This window comes from Pseudonaja textilis, chromosome 2 (assembly GCF_049901715.1).
Source record: "Pseudonaja textilis isolate UNSWEBS1 chromosome 2, rPseTex1.2, whole genome shotgun sequence".
NCBI lineage: Eukaryota > Metazoa > Chordata > Lepidosauria > Squamata > Elapidae > Pseudonaja > Pseudonaja textilis.
This window is the reverse complement of record NC_141991.1, coordinates 134,611,448-134,632,107: the sequence shown is the minus strand read 5'-3', so window position 1 is coordinate 134,632,107 and position 20,660 is coordinate 134,611,448. Positions and strand designations below refer to the sequence as shown.

The window sequence follows — 20,660 nt, the reverse complement described above, 5'->3', positions numbered from 1 at the left end:
GGCATTTCATTTTAAAGATAAATTATGTATGCCAAATATCTCTTTAGTCCAGTCATTATAGGATTCTCTTTGCTATGTACCTCTGCAAATGATATAAAACAATGTATAGTGTCTGTATTGAATGCCCTTCTGGATGCCGACATAGTGTGGGTGTATTCCATTCACACTTGTGTTGTAATTAAGTGTGGTCTTGATTTTTCTTCCTTGTTCCTACTATACCCTGTTCTCTGGTTTGGTTGACAGTGTGGTAACCTCAGAGTAGCTTAGATCATTTCTCTAATTTTCTTCCTTTTGGTACATGTGTGCATTACTGTATTGTAGAGATCTGCTTGTTTTCTTTTCCTGAGCACTGAAAACTTAGATAGGAAGCTATTCTGTGGCGCCTGTTTCTTGGAAAGAGTGCAATACAGGGTTTTTTGGGGAGGGAACAATATACTGTTAGGGCCATCTCTAACACTACCAACACTGTGGTTTCCCTGCCCCTTGCACAGGGGCGGCTCCTGTTATGTAATATCAGCAGCCCCCAGCGAGGCGAGGCGGGGCTCGCACTGTACAGCTCTGGCCTCCTGGAGTCTGGGACAGCAGCAGCGATGGAGGCACCCTGAAGCCCCATAGCAACTGGGCCCGGAGACGTGGAAAATACTTAGATGTGGGGAGAATTGGGGGTCCTTTCACCTGCACATCCTGGAGGAAAGCCTTTTCTTCCCCACCCCCAAGCTGCACACCTGGCTAGACGACTAGGAATTTCAGCAGGTAAGGGGCCATGCCACAACCTCAAAGGATATCATTGTTTCCACTCCTGTTAGGGAAGGAGGGAGGTTGGATGCTATTTCTGTATCTGAATGCCTAACCAGGCAAGTTTTTTGGGGGGGGGGAAGGGGGAGTAATGGGACCTCTAACGAAATGTGTGTTTGAAACTCCAAGACCAGTCAGTTCCTTGGTCCATGGAGCTACGCATCACCATCAAAAGCTTCCCCAGGGAGCAAATTCTGCTGGATTGTAGTTCCTGCCTCAAAACTTTAGGATTTTGTTTGATTTTAAAGCCTTCATCAGTGGAAATAGATGTTCTAAATTCCGTAGAATATGACCCAATATGATTTGCTGGGAAATATATGAGAATGGAGAATGGGAAGCAAATGAAGGCATTTTTGCTTACCCTTTAATTCTGATGTGGAAATTGCAGGTGTGTCAATGTGATATTTTGTTCAGGAACTTTGAGATAATACCCATTGAGTTACTCTTTTTAGGCAACATAGATTTGGCTGGAGAAAATACAACTTTCTAGTGCCATCTGAACTTCTAGGGGAGCAGGAGATAAATGCAAATATGAAGGAAGGTGAAAACCATACATAAGCAACGATCTTCTGCATGCTTAGAGGAACATATAACTGTAAAAACAAGAAAGAAACTTGTGGTCTCTGAATGCCTAAAAAATTTATTATGGCATAAACTTTCCTGGACTACAATCCTCTTACTCAGATCTTGATAAATTTCCTGTAATAAATTTGTTGGCTTGTAAGACGCCACAAGACTCTGTCTGTTGAATATGATTATAACCACTAGAAAGTATTACTGTAGAGGTTCACTTACAAACAGTGCAGCATGTAGTCAACTGAGTGCAGAAATACAAAGATGTAAAAAAATAATTTTATATATCATCAAGTCTTTTGAATGTTCTTGTAAGCTCATACCAGGAAAACATAGACACAACTCCACACAGATCATGGAACTCATAAGACACTGTCTGCCTTATCCATATCATAGCATTGTTGTTGTAGGATTCAAATTAGATAGGTCTCATTATCTATTAGATCTCTAGCTAAATATAGTAAGCAAATAAAATATGAAGTATTCATTGCAAATATCAGATGGATCAAATACTTGGGTATTGGCAGCCGCCTCCTAAGTTGGATTAATAGTAGTTCTTTACAGTATACATGCTTGGGAAATTTGCTTCCATAACATGAGAGATAGGCTTATGTAATGTAACATGAAATGTGAAGTAAAAATAAAATATTTCTTCAGGTTCCATAATATTCAATAATGGGTGGAAATCATTAACAGTGAATGGAACTGGGAAATTTTGTCTGGTGAAATTTGTTCCATAACTTAAAGCTAGGAACAAGGTTTGGATGTTATGGCTGATATAGTAATATGTGAAGCATGTGAACCAGCATAGTGCAATGGGGATAAATTCATATTCTTATTTAGCTCTTTCACTAACTTGGACCAAGTCACTTTGCATAATGCCAATAGGTAAGCTGAGAGCTGTACTTGCAGCTACAGGGTTTGATAATCATCAGAGTTCAAAGCAAAATTATTGATTTTAGATATTCTTTGATGTTTTTCAGAACACTAAAAGTAGCCAAGAACTTTTAATGTTTGTGTATATGTTCATTGCATTTTTTAAACCTTCAGTGAAGAGGGGTGTTTTTTTTAGGGTTGTGAAATTATTTCAGATACCTGAAAAACTAATTGACAGGGGATGAATATCTACTAGCTAGCATATCTACCAGAAAAACTGAAAAAACTATTTGAGTTAGAGAATAATTGTATCTTTTTGATTTATTCTCTATGCTTTGTGGTACATTAATGTAGATTGCATTTCCTGAACAATCTTGATGAAGAGGTTACTATGTAGTAAGAATTAGTAACCCAGATAATACATATGCTTAGCCATTATGTGGGTGTTTTGTTCTGGTTTAGCAAGTTGTATAAACTATGATATGAAGAAGATGGTAAGTTGGAACTTTTAACTAGAAGTCTTTGGTTATGTCTGGTTTATTTTGCCCTCTACTGAGTTGAAGAGTTCCCTCTACACTTTGAGTATTCTATAGACTCTTTCACTGTTGCTGTTTCCTCTTATATGATATGCAGTATATGAGAATTATTGCCTATGTTGTCTATGATTTATAAGGATGCAATTGCAAACTCACATTTTAAATTCACTGTAATATGGGGTGTTGTGAGCATGCAGAACTATGTGTTGTGTATGTGTGGATATATATTTCAGTGTCTATTCTACATGCGTATACATACCTGTGCATATGTTTTCAGTCTACTGCCCCCTTCTGGGTGTATATAGATGACACTGCTTTATTTTTTTTCTCAACTGAAATCCAGAGGAGAGTCTGAAAAAAAACTTCAGATGCTGTTCCAGGGATGGAAGTAAGAATCTTCCATCAAACTTATTATGGGTCAATATACATCAATGGGTATGCTCCGCTGTACATTGATAAAGGATTCAAAACTCACATACTTGCATGTCCTCATTCCTGTGTCCCATTTAGGGACCATGTGAATAAATGTTGTATGTGGGAATATAACAATGCAGACATAAACAGATTATGTGCTAAGAAGCAAAACTGGCACTACTTTACACGCCCATCTGTGCATCTGCTTTTTGCAGCAACACAATCAAAGAAGCACATCTTCTTCAATGGCTGTATTTGATTACAGATATATGCATTTTTGCCAAGTGAATTTGAAGGTCATTTGCAGCATAACTGAATGGGAGGATGAGAAACAAGCAACTGCTTGATAGACCAATTGCAAAGACTCAGGAGAGGAAGTTACTTTCCTTCAGGTCTGTTTAGCTCAGGATTACTGATTTTGACTGAAAAGATCAACGGCTTTCTCAATTTTTGACTACAGATCTTCCCTATCACCAGTTAATGATAATTCTAACTAGAAATCTCTACCATATATATGCTTTATCATCAGGCTGCAGTTTTAAGGATGTGGGATGAATTAATTATTGTCCATTCAGAAGAAGCATGGGACATTCTTTGGGTTTCTGTGTAAATACCACATTCTAGTCATTCTGGCCAGATTGATTACCTACTTATTTATTGCCTAGCAAAAAATACCCCCCACATAGTATGGTACATAAAATGTTCTCCTTTTGCTTATCACAACACTTTCTTTGAACATGGAGATTATATTTAGTAGACATTGGCCATCCAAGTAACACATGTTTTCAGATCATGAATCAATGTAATAACTTCTGTCAGTTTCTGGATATTATTCAACTACAGTTCCCACCTCTTCCAATGAATGTGATTAATGAGCAGAAATAATGGGAATCATAGTTCAGCAAGGTTAGAAAAAGATGAATCATGACTTAGCTAGAATCAGCTAGAATCCTCTAGGCCCACTTTCCAATTTCCCTCTCAAGTAGCTTAACTTTCAGGAGAAAAAAAAACAGAAAAAAAATGTTGACAGATTTATTTTCACTCATTGAAAACTCTTGGGTTTTACCTGATTATTGCTTGAGGGTGGGAGAAATGAACATGAAAATGTAACATTTTGTAGCTCTGCTAAAGCCTTCGTATATTTTCTTCCCCTGCCCCTGGAGCTCTCACAGAAGTTTTGGGTGTACTTTTTCTCTCTTATGCAACATCCCAACAGAGAGGCTGAGGAAATTGCAGGACCAGTCTCTGTTGAAATATACATGAGAAAAGCAAAGAGTGAGTGGCGATAACGGACCACAAAGAGAATGGAGGAAGAAGATCGTGGAACAATTACTTTCAGATATTTGGTGCTTTCCACAGTAACTTCCCCCTCCCACTCCCACCCTCACAGCTAAGCAACATGTCTCATCCTTTGCCCTAAGTTATGGTAGCTAAGGGTGATGGCATTCAAAAATATTTGGATGGCATACAAACTTATTTATCCATCCTTGAGAAACAAACAAGAAACACCCCACAGTTATACCAGAAAGCTGTACCAGTAATATTTCAAAAGAGATGTGCTGGATCAGAAGTGTAAAGTAATCAATATGACTCACCCAGCTATCTAAATATTATCCACTCTGGCAGTTAGGGATTTTTTGCAAGATCTCCAACAGAGAGAAGACTTTCTGTCACTGATATATGATTCCCCTTTCTTACAACTGGAGATGGCAGTGTCTGAAAGCAAAGGGGGTGTATGAGGAATATGACCTGAGTGCTACTATTGAGCTTTTGCCTTTCGATAATTCCTTTTTCTTGTAGCTTCTCAGCACAGGTCTAATTTAATCATTACTCTTTTCTCTCAGCACCTTGGCAATTTTGTTTATATGAGGAGGTTTTAGCAATTTCTTAAGAAGAAACTCTGTAGTTCCCAAGATTCTTTGGGGAAGCCATGTTTGGTAAAACAAGAAAGAGAGACATCTGAAAATCACAAGAGATTTAACAAGGGGTGGCTGAATAAGAGTTGGACTCTATTCCTTCTCCTGGAGCAAGTGGATTTGTAGCTGAATTTTATTTCTGGTGTATTGATGACATTAGCTATTTTAAAGAAGTGGAGAAACAGCCTTATGGCATACAGGGGTTTTTTTTTCCAGCAGAAATAAATGATCAAAAGGTTTACAAATAAGGGCAGGGAAATGGGTAACTGCTCCAGACCCCCCAAACTGCCACCTGCAACCGTGGTGGTACAGTGGTTAGAATGCAGTACTGCAGGCTACTTCTACTGACTGCTGGATGACTGCAATTTGCAATTCAAATCTCACCAGGGTCAAGGTTGACTCAGCCTTCCATGCTTCCGAGGACCCAGATTGTTGGGGGCAATAGGCTGATTCTGTAAACTGCTTAGAGAGGGGTGTAAAGCATTGTGAAGCAGTATATAAGTCTAAATGCTATTGCTATTCTTTCCTCATTCTTGCCAGCAGCAAACAGCAACAGATCATCCTAAAATGGACCAGGATCTTTAACAGCAACTAGCAAAGTGGACTTTGGCCAATATAATTTTTATGCCATGCTCTAGTTGAAATATTTAAGGTCTTCTCTATATACTCTTTGATAGATTTGTTTCCATAAACTAATTTGGCTACTACTTGTCTGGAATTTGTCATGAATATTAAACGGACATAAGGGGTATGAGAAAAAACAGAAAATTCAGCTCTGTACAGATCTAAAGTAATAATATTTTTCAAATACCTAAGTAATTGCAGTAGGACTTCTAGCCGTTTGATCTTCTGAGATTTTAAACAGTTCTCCTATGTGCATAGTTGTGTAATTGCTTCATGCAATTTAGTGAAAGTTATCATTTCTCCATCACATTCCATTACTCTGATGCAGTCTTTTGCAGTTTGTACCATGCTGCTAGCTAGTTTAATAGTGTCCAATGTTTTTCTCAATTCAGACACCTCAGTAGCAGAGGTGAGCAAAAAGGTGAGGTTAAGTGGACATTTCTGCTGTTGATGCTGCAGATAGATAATTTTAGACTTTAATTGTGTAATATGAGTGGGTAGGTATCTTTTTAGATGATGTTTTATTGAAATAACCCATTTCTGTTACATTTGGACCATTGAATGATAGGCTTCTGTCCAAAATGTTCCACGATGTTACATTTCCATGTTTCTGCTATGTATGTCACGAAAAAAAAATTGAAATCCTTAGAAGAGCAGGAACTTCCAGAGGTAGCAGGAATTACCCATTATATTTTTAATTCTCTAGGCATATACTTCCCCTCCCAGCCACAAATGACATAAAAATAGATTTTTAACCCACTTCATTCTACACAGGTCTGGAATAAGCAATAAATAATGCTTTGAAACAATAAGAACAATAAGAGAAAAAAATTCACCAAATATTAGTAGTGACTAAAGCACATGAAGAAAATACTTCACATTGTCTGACCATTCCTTAATTTAGCTTGGTATATTTTTCTATAGCTAACCTACAGAATCACAGCCCTTTTTTAAACAATAAATAATATATCCAAACTTATTACCATGATATTAAGGCGATACCTTGTTAAAGATATCTACTGATGAAACATGAGTTTGAACTGGTTAATCAAATAATTCATGGATTATGTTTGTATATGATTAAAAACCACAATTCTAGAATAAGAGATGATATATGTAATATATGCCACAATAGATACAATTTTAAAAGAGGTAATTTTTTCCTGCAGATGAGGGAATAGGAAATGCCTTTTCTTGGGTGGTATTTTCAATCAGCATTTTTAATAAATACTTTTACTACAAATAGTTTAAAATATTTAATTAAGTGGGGGCTTTTTTAAACCACATTTAATCAGTTAATTATTTAAACAGTAAAATCCTAAATATATATGGATGAAAAAAATGCATGCTCTTGTAGAAGGTTTTGTCAATAGATATTTGGTTCAGAAACCATGAAGACTACCTGTACTAGATCACACATCAGATGTATTTTAATTGCATCGTGTGTTTCAGATAAAATGTGTTAGGAGTTACAGGTAAATATTGGTGAAAACACTGTTCCAAAAGTGATACTTTTTTAATCACTGACAGACAGGTTTATGACTTTAAAAGGATGTGTACACCAGTCTAATACATTTGTGCAGCACTAGATATTTCCAAATAGCTGAGGATTTAGTAGTGAGATACTGAGAAATACCTGTTCATACAGCTTTTCACAGAACTTGATTAAAGAGAGAATCGGATTGGAAAATTTGTTTGACCTGCAATTGTTACCATATAAGTCTGCTGGATTTCTGAGCACACCTCCCTTCCAAAATTTTGTGATGTCATTAAATTTTGTAAGTTTGGGGCAATCTTGTCCCCCACCCCCTTTTTTTTTTTGCAAGTTCTGTACAAGAACACTGAAAACATCTGCAAATTTGGTGAGATTGTGGGTGATTTTATGATCTTTTAATTATTTCTAGATGAAGCTTGGGATCAGATTGCATACCACAAAATTCATGGGTAAAATTTCTGGCTGCCCTAATAGATTTTAAAAAATTATGTAAACATTCTATACCTTGCCTTTTTGATAAATTCTCATAGTTTGCAACACGTTGCAATAATATATGCAAGGAAATGAAAATATCAGGTAAGAGACAGATGAAACACATCATTCTGCTTCTCTCTAGGAGTTGATCGCATGGATCAACAAAAAAAGGCTACATAAACTAAATTAATCACAATTAAATTGTGAAGCAAGAGATCACTGAAAGAATCTTTATAATTCCTCAAATTAGGGACTCGTGGATATGCCACAAGAGTCAAGGATCACAGTGTGGATCTTTTGACAGGAAGAAACAAGTATCAATAAGAGGCAATTCTGAATTCATAAAACAGCCAGACACAATCAGACACCTGCAGTGCAGCCCTCTTCAGTATGTACATTTAAGAATGCAGCTGTTGAATCCTGCCAATTGTTTTCTTCAGGAGGGTTTGAAACAGATATAATTGCCTTGATCCCCACGGATCAACTTAATTCACACAACCATTAATTGAAATTTAATTTTATTAACGAAATTGTATGTCTAGCTTAGTTGAAACATAGTAAAATCTTGAAACAAATACCCTAATAATGAACATAATTTGATGAAAAACACAAATAAATCTCTATAACCAGGGGTGGGATTCTACCAATTCACAACTATTCACTAGAACTGGTTCTAAGCAGTTCGGAGAACCAGTTGTTAAAAGAAATTACTGGCCTAATCCTGTAAGGAAGTCAGGAAGGAAACATTCTGGTGTTGCTTACAGAAACTGCCTCTCCATTAACCCTGATTACATTCTTGGCAGGACTAGACTTCCTGTCTCAGGAATGTCTCTGGAGTTTTTTTCCCCTCCTTTGGTGGTACTTTGCTTGCATGGAGTGACCATTCAAAGTTACAATGGCACTGCAAAAAGTGACTTATGACCATTTTTCACACTTATGACTGCTGCAGCATCCCCACAGTCATGAGGGGCCAGGCGAGGAGATGCGTGCCTTGATATGTGTGATATTGAGTTGGCCACGCCCAGCCAACAATATGACCACCAAGCCATGTCCAGCCAGTCACATGACCACCAAGCCATGCCCACCACCTAAGCCACGCCCACAGAACCAGTTGTTAAAAAAATTGAATCCCACCCCTGTCTGTAACATATTGTTTTGAGTGGTGTAGGAAGCAGAACATTATTCATCTTGCCCTCCATATTTTATCAGACCATAATGATAATTGGCAGGGTTGCTGACCTTTATAAGTTACAGTTTTTTTATGATTCCATAAAAATGAAAGGTATTCATTTGTTTCAGATCTTTAGTTAAGGTGTGCCTACTGTACGCAGCAGTTTTGTCCTTTTCTATTTTGTCCTTCAGCCGAGCTTCTCCACGGCTGCCCATTTCTTGGTACATGAACATAATTAATTGTTCAAAAGTTAAGAGTATCAGTGGGTTTGCTCCCAACAGAGAGGAGACATTTTTGAAGTCTGGCCAATGGGAGAAATATAGTATATGTGCATCTAGAAGCATTATGATTGATCTTGCCTTCTCTCTGTCAGTGCAGTGTCAGCCCAGAATATTTTCTTGCCTGGAATGGGCCAGCATATAACATTTTTTTTGGTTTGGATCAGTTTGGACAAAACTCAACAGAACTTTTTCGTGTGGTTGTTGATAAAAATAGGATCGCCAACATGATCGCCAGCGTCCGGCGATGGATATGGCACAAGAAGAAGAAAACATTTTTTTTCCAGTTCAGACACTAATTCCTGTATTCAATGTCATATTTTGCCCTCCCGCTATACTGCCATTCAAAGTCAGTTGCTCATCTTGCTGTGAGGAACAGGGTTGGACCTATAAATGAAGAGGTAAATAAGGGTTATAAGTCATCCCCAGCAGGCCCAGCCTCTGTATATTTATTTATATCCCACCTTTATTATTTTTATAAATAACTCCAGGCAATGGATATAACTAACACTCCTTCCTTCTCCTATTTTCCCAACAATAACCCTATGAGGTGAGTTAGGCTGCAAGAGAGGTGACTGACCCAAACTCACGCAGTTAGCTTTTCATGCCTAAGGCAGAACTAGAACTCATAATCTCTTGCTTTCTAGCCTGGTGCCTTAACCACTAGACCAAACTGACTCTAGATTCACATTTTTAGGATAAGCAGCAAGATATCCAGAGAAAGGTAACCATGTACTACTATGTAGTACCTAAAGAAGGATAGGCATAGAAGATCAACCTAGGTGTGTCAATTCTTTTCTTCCTCTCATTTGTCATTCACAACTAGTGATTAAGCCTGTGTTTCCTATTTACTGTGTGCAAACTGTCCAAGTTTTCCCTCTGCAACCACATTGTAGCTGTTGATTGTGGATTGTGGATATCAGAATATGCTTTTCTCTTTTAATATCAGATCAGGGTTATGTATTTTACATTCACATTCATACACAAACACACACACACCCATATACACAAAAGTACAGTTTTTCTTCTGTTGCACAATTTATTCTGGTTTTGGTAATAAGGGGAGTACTTTGTTCTCCACCCTTAACCACAGGAAATCTTATTCAACAACTCCTCTGCCTTCTGAAATTTCTCCAGGCTTTCCCCATCTAATTAAACCTTAAGAGCTAATAATTTACTGTTCCAAGAGTTGTAAACTAAGATTCTTAAACAGCTATATCCTGCCACCATCACTGTATTCTGTGACTTTTCTTCTTCTGTTATGGAATGATGAGATACAATAATTAAGAATAGGGCTTAGCTTAGAAACCTTGGTTCAATTTCTCTTCTCTCCTGAAAATATTCTTCAAGACCTTCTTGGTGGGTCTTCTTAGGCGTTGGAATTTCGTGGAATATCCTCCTCTACTTTTAAAATAAAATAATCTGATTTCAAAAATGTTCAACTGGTTTCATATAAGTCTGCCTTCCTATAAGTCTGTTGCAGTTCTTTTTTTTTTTAAAGCACTACAATAACTTGTGCTGGCTCTGAAATTCACAGTTGGGCAATAGATTTGTTCAGGTAAACTATATTGTCACAAAATGTTTCTTTTAAAAGCCCATATAGATGCAAGCAACAAAAAGATATATTTTTTCCCTTCAGAGTTGTCTATTTGAACCATCCTCTTCTTTTTCTTTAACTAAGGTTAAAAATAGAATCGGAGGAGGATGAAAGCATAGAAAATAAATAAAAAGCATTTGGCTGAAACCCTCCACTTAAAAGAACATTCTTGGATCAATTGAGCAGAACTCAACTCGTCATACTAACATCCAGCATTCCTCTTAAGAATAATTTTTTTTGCACATATAGCTTTTCTAACAAAATGACACAAAACCTATTTGTTTGCCCAAAGCAAGCAAGCAAACAAGGAAGCTGGTAGGCAGTAGAAATCTAAAGGAAGGGCAGCAGTTAGCAACTATGACCATAAGGGAATGGGCTTGGTGAATGAGAAAAAAATAGAACTGCTTTTCTTGATGAATTAAAATATTAATAATTCAGTAATCAATAGCACTTAAACTTATATAATACTTCATAGTGCTTTATGGTTCTTTCTAAGAAGTTTACAGAGTCAGCCTATTTCCCCCAACAACCTGGGTCCTCATTTTACCCACCTCGGAAGCATGGAAGGCTGAGTCAACCTTGAGCCAGTCAGGATTGAACCCCTGGCAGTCAGCAGCCAGCAGAATTAGCCTGCAATGCTGCATTCTAACCACTGCACCCCATGGCTCTTCTAATGTCTTCTAGTGAAGACACCTTGACCAAACATCCCTCAAAACATGGAATTGACTCTCATTATGTTTATATCTTCACCTCTTTCACAATTGCTCAGGAATGTAACTTGGAAAGAGCAGAGATTAATTTTTATTCTCATGATAACCTTAAGCAGTTTTTTACTACCGGTTCTGTGGGGGTGGCTTGGTGGGGGTGGCAGGGGAAGGATACTGTAAAATATCCAGTCAGAGGTGGTATTTGCCAGTTCTCTGAACTACTCAAAATTTCCACTACCAGTTCTCCAGAACTGGTCAGAACCTGCTGAATACCACCTCCGCTTACAAGGTAAGTTAAGCTGACATAGAAACAGGGTTCACATGGCACAGCACTGTAAACATACTGTAGTCTGTTTGTTTGTTTGTAGTTAGCTGTGCAAAAACCTGCCAATTGGCTAACTTGCCTAAATAAGTTATGGCTCAGTTGCATTAGAGGAATGCAACTGGTAGCCTGTCATTTCCTTTCTAAGTTTTTGAGGTGCTATTTGAACATGAATTCTGAAAATAAGGCTTGATTTCATGACATTTTGAAATGGGAAACTAATGGGGAGAAAATGATCTGACCTATTTATTGCCATAGCTAAAAGACAAAGAACATTTCCAAAACAGAACTCTGGCCCCAACTGTTCTGCAGCCTTACTATACCAAAGATATGCCATGGAACATCATATAGGAACCATGCGAAATCTCGTAATTTCACAAGCACAATTCCACTGTTCAAAAGGCTTTTCTTCTTGCACTCAGCAGCTGGATCAATTTGGAAAAAAGCTCGTAAATGATAGCCTTTCCTTTAACCCCCGGAACAAGCTTCAATAAATAAAAATATAGGTGCTATGGGATTAACTCAATACATTTTAATAGTTATGACCAGAGACAAAGTTCTGGAAATCTCAGCTTCGTGGAATTTAGCCTGACTTGACAAAAAAGACTGGGCTACTATCATTCTAGCTCTTTTTATTGCATTCTGCTACATTGTCCCTCAAACTGTTCTTGTCCTATATTAATGATCCCAGCCATTCTTTACATGATTCCTAATAACAAATAAAATTGTGGACCCGGAGCTCTTGACTGATGAGCACTTGAGAAAACACCCCACACATTTAAAAAAAACAAACAAACACCTCTCCAATACTTCTCTGGACAAACCCTAGGACTGATACAAGGTTGTTATCTGTCTCTTGCAGGAAGAAACTTGGCATCCTTGTGGCTTCATGAATGTCTGATCCAGGCAGCTGCACGCTGCAGATTCACAGGGCTGCTGCAGAGGTAAGGGGAAGAAACATAGCAGCTTATCGGAGACCAGATGGGCAATCCCACCCTTGCCAAACTGGGACTAAGAAATGGAGGCAGGGGAAAAAAAAGGGGGGGGGAGTTTCTGAAAAATCATCCAGAAAGAGAAAGTGGTAAACAGTTCCATTCTACTGCCCCCTAGAGAAATCTCCTTTGCCGTTATTTGGGCTAGCAGATGAGACTAGTAAAGCAAGAATGAAGAATAGAATAGAATAGAATAGAATAGAATAGAATAGAATAGAATAGAATAGAATAGAATTCTTTATTGGCCAAGTGTGTTTGGACACACAAGGAATTTGTAACCCATAGAGTAGAGCTTCCGGAATTTTTTCCAACTCTTTTACCACTAGTGGCGATAAAAAAATTCCTGTATTTCATCTGTGTAATAAATGAATGTGCTTTGTGTGTTTCTGTTTTGCTCTCTTGTGCTACATCTGTGTGTCCAATAAAGGAAAACATTTGTAGTTCAGGACTGAAATGAAGGCGCCTTGGTGCTCTCTGAGCGGGTTTGCTTTCTTGCAGACATTTCATTACCCTAACTAGGTAACATCCTCAGTGCTAGTAAGGAGTGCTGTTGGCTGTCATTTTGTATTCTAGTGGCTTGCCCTGTCACTTTTGGTGGGGGTGGTCTTAGGGATTCATTGGTTGGGCTGCTAGCTTGTTTGACAGATCCTTGATCGGGGAATTTCTTGGTCTGATGTTAATCTTGGAGATAATCTATGTTCATTTAAGTGCTGATAACTGGTGGGGAGGTGTTTTGGTCTTTTTGTTCCCATTTTGGCTGACTCTTTTGCATAGTATGTAGATATTGTTTGTGTCTATGTGTCTATTGATGGCATAATTTGCCAGACTGCCAGGCTTCTAGAAATTCCCTAGCATTTTTGGACTTGGCTTGGTCTAGGATGGTCCCAGTTTCCCAGTTGAAATTACGGTTAAGTCTGTCCATTAAGTCTGAACTTACCCCAACAAACTCCCACTCCTTACTAGCACTGATGATGTTACCCAGTCTGGGTAATGAAATGTCTGCCAGAAAACAACCAAGCTCAGAGAGCACCAAGGACCTCACATCTGTGGGTTTTTGTGCACAAATTGTCTGCACATGCCCCATTCTGGGGGCATATAACTAACCAAAATGATACAAAAGTGTATGTGTGTGTGTGTGTGTGTGTGCACGCGCGCATGCAGGTGAATGTACCACTGAATTATCAAAGCCCATCTAGTTGGTTTTGGTTTTTTTCTCATTCATCTCATACATTTTGACAATTGCATTTTTTAAAAAATGGTTGAGTTCTTGTATTGTAAATTTTGTGTTTTTAACTTTTAGTGTTTTTAACTTTTCTCTCAGGAATATTACAAAAATCATAATCAGATAGTAAGAAGAGATACAGACAGTAGATAGATATTAGAATGTATGAATTCATGACTGCAGTCAGCCGGCAGTTTTTAAAACAGCTGATTAAAAGATTGAGGCTTAACTCAGCTTAATGTAATGTAAGTAAGAGAGAAAACTGACTAGATTGAATTATTCAAAATCAGTTGAATCTAATTGTTTATCCTTTTTTCTGTAAACAGAACTTTGCTGCCGCAGCAGATTTTGGAGGCACCTTGCTGGAGCAGACACTGGGCAGAAGTCGACCTGATAAGATGTCCCCCTGCCCACCCCAGCAGGGATGGTCTCGGGGTACCTTCCTCCCTTTGTACAACCCCCTGGCAGTGGGGGAAGCTTGCTCACAGGGGGAAATGGAGCTAACCTGGCAGGAGATTCTCTCAATCTCAGAATTGCAGGTAAGCATGGGACTGACAGAATATGTTATTATTTGAACAGCTTTGAGGAAGATAGGTGGACATATTGACAATAGTCAACATAGTAGCTAAAATAAGAACTTGCTGCATAGAGCAAGGAAACAGGAAACGAAGGAGTAAGGGAAAGCAGATTTGTTCCTAACAGATAGTCCTTCTTTAACAACCAAAACTGGGACCTACAACTCCATCTCTGTTAAGCAAGACATCATGTGACTGTAACTTGCAATTTTATTGCTGGCTTCTGTATTGATTTTGCTTGTCACGAACTGGCTATCAAGTGGCTTGGTTCATATTTAGTCAAGTGGCAAAAACATGATGGCTAAATATGATGTCTGAACCCAGTTGTAATGGTTGCGATGGATTTGGACAGCCCATAAATGTAATAATAAACAAAACAGACAAACAGTGTCTCTTGCAGGAAGTGGGTCTTTATTTCTTCTTTTTCCCTTGCCTTCTTCACTCAGTATCAATTTTCAACCCTTGGCCTAGTATAAAGTGATTCATTCAGATCTTTGGCAAGAATTCTCTTTTCCCTGGCAGCCGGCTGAAAAAGAGAAAAAAAACCAAGAGCAAAATATGCCACAGAGAGATTCTGCAATGGGCAAGATAAAAAAAGAGTGATTTACCAACTATATAGCCCTTGGTTTTCTGATTGAACACACCTTTGTTAAACCACTTCTCTGGTTTTAAACCATGAATTCAATTTTAGTTGAATATTGCTTGCTTCAGTCTTCCTGCTCATGCCCATCACTCAGTAATAACTACAGCAGGTTTCCTAAAAGGGGCAGGGATTTAAAGTTCAGCAAAATTAGGCAGCTATTCTACTTTTCGGTGTAAGATTTATATTTTCAACTTACAGATGAGTCCTTTTGTTGCATCCAGGGCAGGTGGTCTACATTTTATAGACATGATGACAACATTAAGGAAAACTCCAGGTGGTTTTAAACTATCTTGCCCACATTTTCTTGGGAATAACTTAAGTCAGTAGCTTTCATTTCCAGGTTGATCTTCCTTCCTTCCTTCAACTGAACCAAGTGACTCTGGGCGGTTTACAATACTAAATTTATAAAACAATTAAAAAAAAACAATAAAAATATCCAAAAATAAGTACCAATAGTAGCCAAGATAATTGATCAATTAGCAGGACAGCCAAGGAGCAGAGCCCTTAACACATTCTGAGCCCCAGACTGAATGCAATAGTTGTTTTTAAGCTTTGTGTGTCGAATGTAATATGTAGAAGATTGTAGTGTGTTTTTAAAAAACTTCATTTTACTTAGAAAACAAGGAAAATCACAGGGTAAGGTATATGACTTGGCAATAGATAATAAATCTTGTTAAAAATATTTAAAAATAGTATTTAAAATATTAAAAGCAATAACCTAGAATAAAAACAATTAAAATGTAAAAATATCACAGAATGAACTAATATTAAAAAGATGCAAGAACAAATCAAAATTCCAATAATTTTCATATATCCTGTTTTCTTCTCTTTCTTCATGTGCGATTCTTGGAGCTTTTTTGGTGATGTTTTTCAGAAGTGGCTTGCTACTGCCTCCTTCCCAAGGCAGAGAGTGAGTGAGTGAATGAGTGGTGGCAGGTCCAAGGTCACCCAGATGTTTTGTGTCTATGGTAGGACTAGAACTTAAGAGTTTCTAGCTGATGCCTTAACCATTACACAAAATGGCTGCCCTGTACAACTTTTCTGGTATAGCCCATTTCTCATCCTTTATGCTTCAATTTTTCCATAACAAGTATCTTCCATTTCTTTTTCATAGCAGACATCTAATGATGGAGCCTCTGAATATTTCCAGTATTGTCTTCACTATTCAGTTACCGTCCCAAGATATGTTTAAATTATTTTGTGAGACAACTCAAAGAATTGAAAACATGACGAGTTGCGGCCAAGTTGGCTGAACAGTATACTGTTCAAGTACTCAGTGGAAAGGGTGGGGCACATCCCACAGCTACAAAATATGCATTGGTGAGGGGCGGGGTTAGTCCTTCTATAGAGGAGTGTACTGAAACCAAGTTGCAAGTGTGACAGGTATCCATTACCTTTTAAATCCTGAATCTCCCAGCACTGCCCCCATTCAACAGCGAACCCTGGGGAGAAGTGAGGTGGGGTAAACCACGTACAATGGGGGATCTGTCCAATGGGATGAATCATTCTTTTGTTCTTGGGGGAATGTTATCAACCCATCTTCAGGGGCTTAGCACCTGCAGAGTCCTTTTGAGTGCCCCTTTTCTTTGCTCCTTTCAGTGATAAGAACCTTACATAGGAAGAAGTGAGTGCTTGGTTGGGTATGTTATAATAATATAGTTAAGTCAATAGCTAAACAGACAAAAGCAAATTTCTAAAAAAAAACAACCCCAAAACCTGAAAGTCTTTAAATGATGTTTCTCTTGGAAACAGTTGCAATTTAGTGAAAGAGAAAAAAAAAAATGAGACTGGACTAGGGTATACAGGAAAAGAGCCTGGGCAAACCATCAAAAATTCCCTGAATTTGACTGCAATCCTCACTTGTGCATTTTCCGCATTCTTTGCTTGAGGTCTGAGTGGGAAAGGAGAAACTCTCTCTCAACTTTTTTCCTTCTTCCTGCAGGGTCTTGATATGCCAGCTGAGAGTTACTACGATCCAGCTTTATGTGGTCATTCCCAACAGATGGTTCCATCCTCTAGCTACGGGCCATGTGCAGGAATGGGCGAGAGTCCTGTTTCCAATTACAATCACCCTACTACTGCAGCCTATGATCATTCCTACCCCGAAAATCTGCCTGCTTCTTGTACACTTTACAGTTACACCGGCATGCTGATCTCTTCTTCCCTGGAGCCTCCAGGACCTGCTATGCTGGGTGGATATAAAGGGGTCCCGGGGATGATGTTGGGGAGGGAGCTAACTAATGGCTATGGATCACAGGGACCTTGCAAGCTCCAAGAAGATCTGGAATCAGACTCTGGATTATCCCTTAATTACAGTGACGCAGAGTCCCTGGAAGCTGAGGGACTGGAGCGGGCAGAATACCCATCTTTGTATTCCTTGGACCACGTTCCAGCATACCCTCCATTGGCTCCTGTCCCAGAGATGCCCTTCCCTGAGCATCAGCCAGAGCATTCTTTGGAAAAAGGGCAGAGCCCACAGGGAGAATTAGTTGGCAGCAGGGATGAACGTCGGGCTCTTGCCATGAAAATCCCCTTCCCTGTGGAAAAGATCATCAACCTGCCAGTGGATGACTTCAATGAGCTGCTGTCACGTTTCCCGCTGAGCGAACCCCAGATGGCCCTAATCCGGGACATCCGCCGCCGCGGCAAGAATAAAGTAGCAGCTCAAAATTGTCGCAAGCGCAAACTGGAGACATTGGTGCACCTGGAGCAGGAGCTGGATGAACTAAGTCGTGAGCGACAGCGCTTGTTACAGGACCGGGGAGAGTTTAACAGGAGTCTGACACTGACCAAGCAGAAGCTGGGAGCCCTCTACCACCAAGTGTTTTGCATGTTGCGGGATGAAGCTGGCAATGCCTATTCCCCTGACGAATACGTGCTGCAACTCACTATCGATGGCAGTGTCTTCCTTGTTCCACGCAACAAGCAGCCAGAAAGCGCCAATGGCTGAACTGAACAAGCGGTGGTTAGAAATTGCGGGGAGTGGAATGCAGCCAGTTGACCCTCACAAAAGCATCTCTCTAGGGGCTTGAGACCACTCAAATGTTAAAGAGAATTCAGATTCCATACCATACAGCTGAACTTAACACCATTTAAAGCACCCAATTATTTTTCACTTCATTAGGAGAAAAATAGGCTTTGATGAAAACGGTACCTAGAATTTATTCCTTATCCAAGCATCCATCTTTCTACAACTTAACAGTCCCATCAGACTTTACTGATGTGGTCAATTGTGATGGATGAATTATAATCCCAACAGTATTTGTAGGACGATTTGTAATCCTCAATCCTTTGCTTACTTTGGTACTTTGTGCCAAATTACCTTGCATACAATATATAAGGCACTTGCTCACCTTACAGCTTTAAAATGTTCCTAACCTATTGGACAATTTCCACTGTCCAGAGCAAATATGAAGAAGTCTATTGTAATTTAGTTGTACATCCCTTTCTATATATTTCCATGTCAAATTAAAAAATAAAAAATCAATTTTGCTAAATCCTTGTTAAGCTCTAACCGGGTTTCCCATTCTCTTTTAATTTTTGTCATACGTTTTCAAATTTAGGCTATTCCTTTTCAAAGCACTTGCTAGGGTCATTACCACTGTAATGACCTGCCTTAAATCAGGTGTTTAGTAGCATCTTTTCAAACTAACAAATTTTATAAAATGGGAAGCTTTCAGTATATTTTAAATGTTAGCCAGAAAAAAAGCTTGAGTTTTGTGGCTATCATAGTTTGGTTTTCTTCCTCAAAGTTGCTTCAGTACATGATTTTGGTATTTAACATGCAAGTGGAAGTCGTCATAATGGTCATCCCACAAAATCCAATTTTCAATTCATATTCCGACTTCTTTGGGTTATAAACATCAATGCAAAAACAAGTAAGATGTTTCAGAATGATGTGTACACAATGTATACATTATGGACTCCTCTCCTGTAATTGTTTCTAGCTTTAAACAGGATTTCCACTGCATTTAGTATTTAGGTACAGCTAAATGAGCTAAGTTTTTTCCATTGTCATAAACATATCACTTTCTAGTCAGCTTTACAAATACAGGTAATCCTTGACTTACAACCATAATTGGAACCAGTTTTTGCAAGCAAGGTTGATAAATGAGTTATGATTTTGACTTTTGCCAGTTAAGCAAATCACTGTGAATTCAAGCTTCCTCCCAAATTGACTTTGCTCATTGAAAGCCAGCAAAAGTAGCAACATGATCCCATGACCCCAGGTCACTGAACACATAAATACATGGCATTGCCAAGCTCCCTAACCTGTGGCCATGTGACTGTGATGCCGCAAATTTGTTGCAAATGAAAGGACCAGTCATATCACTTTCAACCCTTGGATTTACAAAGAGTTTGCTGTGGAAAGGATGGACAGCTACAAGCCAAGGGAAGACTACCTGGGCAAATGTATGAAATACTAAGAGAAGACAAAAATGAGTTGAGAAAAGTCAGTATTGTAAAGACACAGCACAACTTTTAGCTGCAGAGGGAACATATGTTCTGTAGAAAAATTACTTAAGAGTAAATACTGTTACAAAAGATAACTACATAAAATGCCCAAATTAATTAGTCCCAAAATTCCAGAGTGTTAAATGACCCCTAATACTTCATGATTGAAATACTGTGAGGAAAGATCTGTCCTTTTTTGTGATGGTGATCCTAGAACATAGCATGGAAAACGTGGTTTTAAAATGCCAAAGGAAGTTTGGAATAAAATTTGTTGGGTCGTGTCAGAATAGCAAAAAAGAAATAAGCCTGCCTTGCTACATCATCTGCTGCAGGTCTGCAAATGGGTTTTAAGTCTGTTCACTGTTTTTAGATTTTAGTGGATTTACGATTTCAAGTCACCAAGGAAGATGAAGCTACAACATTGCTTTCATCAATCCTCATCTCACCTGTTAAATGGGGTAAGAATATTCTCAAGGTTTTGTTTGATGGGATGGACTCTTCAGTTGAAAAGGAACGATTTTAAGATCACCATCATGCAAGCTTTCCTCTGTAGGTAAATCCATGTAATTATAGACCAAATATTCAACTTCTGCAAGATTATTTCAAACTCCAGATGCACATAAATGTTATTGCTTGCTCCAAGTTTTGGCTAGGCTGTGCCATGCTTTGGTAACAGCATTTAACCAGAATTAAGAAACACTGTTTTGCATGGTTCTGGTCCATCTTGACCACTGGAAAAGATATGGTTATATAAAATGTAAAGATGATATAATGCATAGATTTGATTTACCAGCTCAACTGTTGCACCAGAATCCTCACTTGTTTGGAAAGTTATACATACAGGAGGTCCTCAAGTTTACAACAGTTCACATAGTGACCATTCAAAGTTACAAAGGCACTGAAAAAAATGACCCTTTTTCTTACTTACCATTGCAGCATTCCCAGTCATGTGATTTACATTGATGCTTGACAAATGATTCACATTTATGACAGTT

At 38.5% G+C, this 20,660-nt stretch overlaps 1 protein-coding gene across 2 annotated transcripts; it reads left to right on the top strand.

Moving 5' to 3' along the window:
• The first annotated feature begins 401 nt into the window (after window positions 1–401).
• Window positions 402–18,707, top strand: NFE2 (nuclear factor, erythroid 2). Of its 2 annotated transcripts, none has more exons than XM_026714841.2 (4): window positions 402–753; window positions 12,641–12,722; window positions 14,319–14,531; window positions 17,153–18,707. In XM_026714841.2, the coding sequence occupies exons 2-4, from the start codon at window positions 12,672–12,674 to the stop codon at window positions 18,158–18,160; spliced, it is 1,272 nt and encodes a 423-aa protein (XP_026570626.1). In that variant the 5' UTR covers window positions 402–753; window positions 12,641–12,671; the 3' UTR covers window positions 18,161–18,707. The 2 variants fall into 2 exon arrangements, with proteins under 2 accessions (XP_026570626.1, XP_087781495.1); XM_087925369.1 differs by lacking the exon at window positions 402–753 and adding an exon at window positions 11,650–11,745.
• The last annotated feature ends 1,953 nt before the right edge of the window (window positions 18,708–20,660 follow it).